This window comes from Oncorhynchus mykiss, chromosome 16 (genome assembly GCF_013265735.2).
Source record: "Oncorhynchus mykiss isolate Arlee chromosome 16, USDA_OmykA_1.1, whole genome shotgun sequence".
In the NCBI taxonomy this organism is placed as follows: domain Eukaryota; kingdom Metazoa; phylum Chordata; class Actinopteri; order Salmoniformes; family Salmonidae; genus Oncorhynchus; species Oncorhynchus mykiss.
In genome coordinates this window covers 46,567,614-46,576,522 of record NC_048580.1, presented here as the reverse complement: position 1 = coordinate 46,576,522, position 8,909 = coordinate 46,567,614, and the positions used below count along the sequence as shown (strand labels likewise).

Here is an 8,909-nt window from a genome sequence, read left to right as displayed (position 1 = left end):
GAACCACTCATTATTATTATTATTAGCCTGTCAGTATCACGGCTCAAGGTAAAACCCAAGTGTAGACTGTGTGAAGTAACAGTGTTTATTGTAACAACAGGAGCAGGCAAACAACAGGTCAAGGCTGGCAGGGGTCGATAATCCAGAGTAGGAGCAAAGGTACAGGACGGCAGGCAGTCTCAGGGTCAGGCAGAGTTCAGTAATCCAGAGTAGGAGCAAAGGTACAGGACGGCAGGCAGGCTCAGGGTCAGGCAGAGTTCAGTAATCCAGAGTAGGAGCAAAGGTACAGGGCGGCAGGCAGGCTCAGGGTCAGGGTCAGGCAGAGTTCAGTAATCCAGAGTAGGAGCAAAGGTACAGGACGGCAGGCAGGCTCAGGGTCAGGCAGAGTTCAGTAATCCAGGGGTGGAGCAAAGGTACAGGACGGCAGGCTCAGGCAGAGTTATCAGTGACGGTACAGCCACCTGGTTTCTTCATGCATCGCGCCGACAGAAACAAACATCTCTCTGGTAAGAAGAAGGGCGGGGGTGTATGCCTTTTGATTAACGAGACGTGGTGTGATCATAACAACATACAGGAGATCAAGTCCTTTTGTTCACCTGACCTAGAATTCCTTACATTCAAATGCCGACAGCATTATCTACCAAGAGGATTCTCTTCGATTATAATCACAGTCGTGTATATCGCCCCCAAGCAGACACATCGACGGCCCTGAAAGAACTTCATTGGACTCTATGTAAACTAGAAACCACATATCCTGATGCTGCATTTATTGTAGCTAGGGATTTTAACAAGGCTAATCTGAAAACAAGGCTTCCTAAATTTTATCAGTATATCGAATGCGCGACCCGGGCTGGCAAAACCTTGGATCATTGTTATTCTAACTTCCGCAACGCATACAAAGCCCTCCCCCGCCCTCCTTTCGGAAAATCTGACCACGACTCCATTTTGTTGCTCCCAGCCTATAGACAGAAACTAAAACAGGAAACGCCCGGGCTCAGGTCTGTTCAATGCTGGTCCAACCAATCGGATTCCACGCTTCAAGATTGCTTCGATCACGTGGACTGGGATATGTTCCGCATAGCGTTTGACAACAACATTGATGAATACGCTGATTCAGTGAGCGAGTTTATTAGCAAGTGCATTGGTGATGTTGTACCCACAGCGACTATTAAAACCTTCCCCAACCAGAAACCGTGGATTGATGGCTGCATATGCGCAAAACTGAAAGCGCGAACCACTGCTTTTAATCATGGCAAGGCGACCGGAAACATGACCGAATACAAACAGTGTAGCTATTCCCTCCGCAAGGCAATCAAACAAGCTGAGCATCAGTATAGAGACAAAGTAGAGTCACAATTCAAAAGCTCAGACACGAGAGGTATGTGGCAGGGTCTACAGTCAATCACGGCCTACAAAAAGAAAACCAGCCCAGTCTCGGACCACGATGTCTCGCTCCCAGACAAACTAAACTTCTTTGCTCGCTTTGAGGACAATACAGTACCACCAACACGGCCCGCTACCAAAACCTGCGGGTTCTCCTTCACTGCAGCCAACGTGAGTAAAACATGTAAACGTGTTAACCCTCGCAAGGCTGCCGGCCCAGACGGCATCCCTAGCCGCGTCCTCAGAGCATGCGCAGACCAGCTGGCTGGTGTGTTTACGGACATATTCAATCAATCCTTATCCCAGTCTGCTGTTCCCACATGCTTCAAGAGGGCCACCATTGTTCCTGTTCCCAAGAAAGCTAAGGTAACTGAGCTAAATGACTATCGCCCCATAGCACTCACTTCCGTCATCATGAAGTGCTTTGAGAGACTAGTCAAGGACCATATCACCTCCACCCTACCTGACACCCTAGACCCACTCCAATTTGCTTTACCGCCCCAATATGTCCACAGACGACGCAATCACACTGCACACTGCCCTAACCCATCTGGACAAGAGGAATACCTATGTGAGAATGCTGTTCATCAACTACAGCGCCAAACTCGTCATTAAGCTCAAGTCCCTGGGTCTCGACCCTGCACTGTGCAACTGGGTCCTGGACTTCCTGACGGGCCGCTCCCAGGTGGTGAGGGTAGGAAACAACATCTCCCGCTGATCCTCAACACTGGGGCCCCACAAGGGCGCGTTCTCAGCCCTCTCCTGTACTCCCTGTTCACCCATGACTGCGTGGCCATGCACTCCTCCAACTCAATTATCAAGTTTGCAGACGACACTACAGTGGTAGGCTTGAATACCAACAACGACGAGACGGCCTACAGGGAGATTATCTGGATTTTTTTTCTTCTCATTTTGTCTGTCATAGTTGAAGTGTACCTATGATGAAAATTACAGGCCTCTCATCTTTTTTAAGTGGGAGAACTTGTACAATTGGTGGCTGACTAAATACTTTTTTGCCCCACTGTATGCTTCAGTAAGGTTGGCTTCTTAGTGTTCATAGCAGTGGTCATCAACTGTACCGCAGAAATGGAACATAAATCACAGAAAATGTATTTTGTGGTGGCAGCTGCAGAGATGTGTTTGGGTATACAAGATTTGACTTCAGAAGAGTCACAGGGTGTGTTGAGTGGTGGTGTCCCATTCTCCCAGGTTGTTGGCATGGTGCAGGAGCAGATAGGGTCAAGGTAGTGGAATTAATCGATTTAAAGTAGATTTAAACAGCACTTGCATTAGTCCCCTCATTTTGGTGATTGCCATTTAGGCGGTGACAACGAAAAGGCAGCAGACAAACCTACAGTATGTTTTAGCAGCGAAGTTTGGTAGGGTGACCTGATTTGTAACTATGAAAATAATTTTGGCAAACAGATTGTGAACCCTAACATGTACGTTTTATTCTAGAGGGGGGACGACAACAATTAAATAAGCATTTGGCTGGGGTTTAAGGGCAGATTTATATACTCTTGTCTTCAGGAGAATGTATAACTTATTTAGTCGGATCAATGAAACAACTCATGCTTAATGGGCTAAAATATAGGGTAATTACTGTGCTTGTCAACAAAAACACTGTTATTCCTCACACATATTTTATTATTCCACTTCTTTCCAATTGTGCTAGTGTAATCACATATGAAATCTGAAATGGACATTGAAAATGAATTATATGAGGCTATGTATTTTTCAGCCATTCATGGAACGTTTTGATTAAGTCATACAAATAAGCATTAAATCCTCCAGGATTCACATATAATTTGACATTTTAGTATTGTGCACATGCTAGGCAGATATGGTAGGGGAGCTCAAACACATCATATTGTGTCTATGTAGAGTAAGACAATGGCAAGGATATTCAACTAGTAGGAATAAACCACCTGATTATTAATATTCATTAGATTTTTTTCTTGAAGGTTTGGTGATTTGAGAAATGTGTTATAACAAGAACATTTTCAAACACCTAGCACTTCAGGGTAGGCAAACATTTCATGTTTAAAGAATCCTGAATACACCTGACCTGTGGTTTATTTTTTTGTATTTACTTTTCCATCCTGGTCATACGTCTAAGCCATGTCAAAATATGTAGAAATGCAGGGAATTAGCTTTTTAACAGTAACATTTTCCATCTAGGGCAATGAAATTCACACAGCAAATCTCACGCCAAGCCTTCTTCAAAAGTTTGCAGCCATGAAAATGTTATTGAAAAACAGAGATGGTTAATCTAATCTCATTAAACTACGGCACATGACATCTGTCATGCCACAAACAATGACTTTACCTTACCTGACCCACAGCATGCAGGCCTGAACCTCCCTGCCCATCAGAACAGGTATGTGACAATAACTTGTACGAACTCGGACCCAGGCGCAGAGAAACACAGCAGGCAGAGGTGAGGGTAAATTCAGAATGTTTACTGAAGTATTCATAGAAAAAAACAACAAAGCAAGTGCACATGAGTACAACACAAAACAAGACAAGAGGCCTGAGCAACCGGCCCAGTTCAATAGAGGAACCTAAATAGTCCTAAACTAGATGAACCCAGTAATCCTAATCAGGCTCACCTGGACACTAGAAACATAAGTCAGTTATCCCTGTGGTACCCTCAGGGATAACACTCCATGATGACCTCTAACCTGTGACAAGGTAGGCCTATTTTGATTGGCTGTTTTGAAACATGACTTTTCATTTCAAACAATTATAACCACGCACCAGACTGGTAGTTTTCCATTGTGTTTCTAAAATGAGCTAATTAAAGCAATTTCCTCATATTTGTTTCACAGTTTTAATAAGGACATCATGATGAAAATATAGCCTAGATAGGCTCTCTTATTACAAATACACATCAAAGCCTACAGCACAACAACACAATGGTCTGAAGGGAAATCCAGGCCTACTTCACAGCCCAGTACTATCAACAATGTATTGGAAATAATGTCAGGAGAAAGGCCTCTCTACACTGGCACGGTATCACCAGACGAGTTTAGTGATTAGCTATAAGATTTTCATATCATAGCCCCCTACGACAGAGATGTGAACATTGCATAATGTGTGGGATCATTGGGCTCCTATTTCCTTTGGTTCTGTCTCCTTGCCATGTAATTGTCCTTGGATAAATCCACTGCACTTATAACAATAAATGTTCTCTTTTATAAATATATTTAAATATTTCAATTAACAATTTTGTCCTTAGGCATCATGTACAACTTAATGTTATTTGTTGTTTGCATTGACCAACTTGTTTGTTATGGTGAGTGAGACGGAGAATAACAGCTGCCGACTTACATAAACATTTCAAGAAATATGTTTTTTTTGCAAAATATCCAACCTTGAAGCTGTGGTCCTTTGGCAGTGACCTTGGTCAGAACAGAATGGACTGAGGCTCTCCCTATAGGGATGCTGAGGCTGGCCGTAGCTTGCTGTAATGCCAATAGTGGCTATCTGGAATGGAGGCATTAACAAATATTGCCCAAATAAGCGCCAATACCAGTAACTCAGCCAGCTAAAAACAAATGTATGTTTGGGGGGATGGATGGCACAGGGGAATCTCTCTCACAGATACTGACATTTTGCCCTGTGTGCTTGAACTGAATTCCACCTATCCTTTTTTGCCATTTTACTGTCTCCCATCCTGGCCATGTCTTTCCACCTGACCATCTCCATCCCTGCCTGAATGATTTGGGTAGGATACAGTTCTGATTCACTACTAGAGGAAATGAGCCTGTTGTTTAGCAGAGAGTTGACTGACAGTCGCATTGCTGTAGGTGGAGCCTGACAGTATTCGGGCAGTCCTCTGGGGTGTAGTCCCTGTGTGGCAGTGTGCTCCATCCTTGGCAGAGTGCAAACATGCCCTGTGGCTCTCTGGCTGTCCGTTTGAGACACTCATGTCCTTGATGTTTCTCTGGGATGTGGATCCAAATGGGTCTTTCTGTTCAGGCCGGGGGCTGCCCCTGCAGATCCTATTGCGGAACGTGGATGTGTCTCGACAAAGACACTTGCGGAAGTTTGGTTTGCAAAGCAGGTAGACCATAGGATTGTAGATGGTGGACGATTTGGCAAAGATGGCCGCCAGGGCGAATGCAGTAGGAGGCACTAGGGTGGCGTCACCAAATGCCGCCCACATGGCCACTATGGCGTAAGGGCTCCATGCACCCAGGAATCCGATGCATACTGCTACTGACAACTGTTGAAAAACACACACAACATATAAACAGCCATAAATATTCAATATCACTTGACTTAGTCGCAAGGTATAATGCTTTAGAACTTTGGCACAGACCCTGCAAACTATACAAGTCTAACCACACACAAAATTACATCATCCCTGAGCTGTTGTTGTTGTGAACTGGACTGCCGACACAGGGATACTCTGACCTTGACGATGAGGGCGTGTGCGTTGGTGGTCTTGGTCTGGGGTGACACATGCTGCTGGACGGCCTGGTGAGAGCCGCGCACCGTCAGCAGGATGAAGGTGTAGGAGAGGAAGATGACGGTGCAGGGCAGAGCGTAGCAGAAGAGGAACAGGCAGACAATGTAGGACAGGGCAGACAGCTCGTAGTTGGGTACGTTCCAGTCAATGCAGCAGGCAGTGCCATAAGGCTCTGCTCTGTAGTGTCCCCAATGTGCCAGGGGACCGATGGCGAACACAGAGGCATAACACCACACTGCCACCACCAGGAAGCAGGCATGGGATGAGGAGAATTTATTGCCTGGGAATGGAAAATGGGACAATGGGGAAAAGGAAGGAGGAGAAATTAGCATTTTGACACAAGATAAAATAGTGCTTTATTAATCTCGAAAGGGCACATTAGATTGCATCAGTTTTAACAGACTACTTCACCATCTCAGAGATTAACATAAAACAAAAAATGAAGGTTAGATTATATGCCAATGACATGTAACTCACCATAGTTAGAGAAGCAGACTTTGAGGCAGCAGATGCAAGAGAGAGCTGTGAGGTTGGTCAGACTGCACAGACCAAACAGAACCCCACACATAGCGTAAAACTGACAGGTGATCTCATCAAACAGCCACCTACACAGTGGGGAGAGATAAGAGAGTTAGACAGGAAAAAGTTTTCACTGAGATATTTAGTCATTATCATTGCAGCATAGAATAACAATGCTTTCTCGATAATGCCCTAGGGTTTTTTTGTTCCATGAACAAGAAGAGAGAAAGAATATCAAATACTTGTGAGCGAATGCTGAGGGAATGGCCAGAGGGAATAAAGACAGGGTCATCCCAAGGTCGCTGATGGACAGGTTTATGATGAAGAACTCGGCCGGCTTCAAGGACAATCGCTTACGATACGCAACAAGCAGCAAGATGCCATTCCCCAGGAGAGACAGAACACCTATAAGAGAATGAGAATGAAATATGAGGAAAAAAAGAGAAGGATAACTACAGTGCATTCTGAAAGTATTCAGACCCCTTGACTTTTTCCTCATTTTTCTTTTACATCACAGCGTTATTCTAAAATATATATATATTTTTTAAATATCCTCAATCTACACACCCCATAACGACAAAGCAAAAACGGTATTTTTTTTAAACATTTTTGCAAATGTATAAAATAAAATAAAACGAACCTGAAGGTAACACGTTCATCTGTACAAACAATAGTACGCAAGTATAAACACCATGGGACCACACATCCGTCATACCGCTCAGGAAGAAGACGTGTTCTGTCTCCTAGAGATGAACGTACTTTGGTGCAAAAAGTGCAAATCAATCCCAGAACAACAGCAAAGGACCTTGTGAAGATGCTGGAGGAAACAGGTACAAAAGTATCTATATCCACAGTAAAACAAGTCCTATATCAACAGAACCAGAAAGGCCGCTCAGCAAGGAAGAAGCCACTGCTCCAAAACCGTCATAAAAAAGCCACACTACGAATTGCAACTGCACATGGGGACAAAGACCGTACTTTTTGAAGAAATGTCCTCTGGTCTGATGAAACAAAAATAGAACAGTTTGGCCATAATGACCATTGTTATGTTTGGAGGGAACAGGGGGAGGTTTGCAAGCCGAATAACACCATCCCAACCGTGAAGCACGGGAGTGACAGCATCATGTTGTGGGGGTGCTTTGCTGCAGGAGGGACTGGTGCACCTCATAAAATCGATGGCATCATGAGGAGGGACAATTATGTGGATATATATAAGCAACATCTCAAGACATCAGTCAGGAAGTTAATGCTTGGTCGCAAATGGGTCTTCCAAATGGACAATGACCCCAAGCATAGTTCCAATGTTGTGGCAAAATGGCTTAAGGACAACCCAAGTCAAGGTATTGGAGTGGCCATCACAAAGCCCTGACCTCAATCCTATAGAACATTTGTGGGCAGAACTATAAAAGCGTGTGCGAGCAAGGAGGCCTACAAACCTGACTCAGTTACACCAGCTCTGTCAGAAGGAATGGGCCAAAATTCACCCAACTCATTGTGGGAAGCTTGTGGAAGGCTACCTGAAACGTTTGACCCAAGTTAAACAATTTAAAGGAAATGCCACCAAATACTAATTGAGTGTATGTAAACTTCTGACCCACTGGGAATGTGATGAAATATATAAAAGCTGAAATAAATCAATCTCTCTACTATTATTATGACATTTCACATTTAAAAAAAAAAGTGGTGATCCTAACTGACCTAAGACAGGGAATGTTTACTGGGATTATATATCAGGAATGGTGAAAAACTGAGTTTAAATGTATTTGGCTAAGGTGTATGTAAACTTCCAATTTCCACTGTAAGTAAATCATGTATTTTTGTTTCTTATATTTAAAACATTTGCAAACATTTCTAAAAATGGGGGGGGTAACGTAACAAAATGTGGAAAGGGGGAAGGGGTCTGAATACTTTCAGAATGCACTGTAAATAAAGACCTAAACATAGAGGAATAATTAGGAATATGTCCAATCAGGGTATATATCCAGGCATAAAATCATACAGTACTCTTAAGAATGGATGAGGGTAAATGCCTTGACGCTTCTATTTGATCTGTATGTGGCTGGGACTGGCTCCCCTTGGAATCATGTAAGGACTGGATCAACAATGAGTAAATATGACCCATTGACAGGGAATAGGAACTCACAGAATATGCTGTAGAAAGTGCCCATGAGCAAGTCAAGCTCCTTTGAGATTGTTGAGACAAACAGGGTTGTATCTGAAGCATTTCCCATCTGGAGAGGACAGAGGAGTGTAACGGTTAGTTACAGAAAACAGTAGTGCAGTTAATTGTATTAATTATGTAATTACGTCGTGCTTGCTAGCGTTAATTACAGACACAAGTTCTCTCTGAATCATCTATTTTAATAATCAGTGAATGAGTGACAAAGGAAAAATCAGAGGGGAAACAAACAGAAAATGGAAGTGAGAAAGTAGCATAGCAACAAAGGCTTCCCTAAACTATTTGTTGTTGTTGTTATCTCTACAGTTGTCTACTTTTGATAAACAAAAAAATAGAAAATATATGAATTGG

General features: G+C 43.4%; 1 protein-coding gene across 1 annotated transcript; it reads right to left on the bottom strand.

Annotated features, from left to right (window-relative positions):
• Window positions 1–3,831: 3,831 nt before the first annotated feature.
• Window positions 3,832–8,673, bottom strand: LOC110492761 (opsin-5-like). The gene is made up of 5 exons (XM_021567234.2): window positions 8,523–8,673; window positions 6,622–6,784; window positions 6,338–6,465; window positions 5,806–6,140; window positions 3,832–5,614 (listed from the first exon to the last, which is right to left on the bottom strand). Exons 1-5 carry the CDS (start codon window positions 8,608–8,610, stop codon window positions 5,138–5,140), a joined length of 1,191 nt encoding a protein of 396 aa, XP_021422909.2. The 5' UTR covers window positions 8,611–8,673; the 3' UTR covers window positions 3,832–5,137.
• Between the last annotated feature and the right edge of the window lie 236 nt (window positions 8,674–8,909).

Coding starts and splice junctions, on each gene's coding strand:
- LOC110492761 (XM_021567234.2), bottom strand. CDS start 8,610: ATGGGAAATGCTTCAGATACAACCCTGTTTGTCTCAACAATCTCAAAG. Junction 6,466..6,621: donor CCCTCAGCATTCGCTCACAA/GTATTTGATATT, acceptor CCCACTGTGTAG/GTGGCTGTTTGATGAGATCA. Junction 5,615..5,805: donor CACACGCCCTCATCGTCAAG/GTCAGAGTATCC, acceptor GTTTTTCAACAG/TTGTCAGTAGCAGTATGCAT.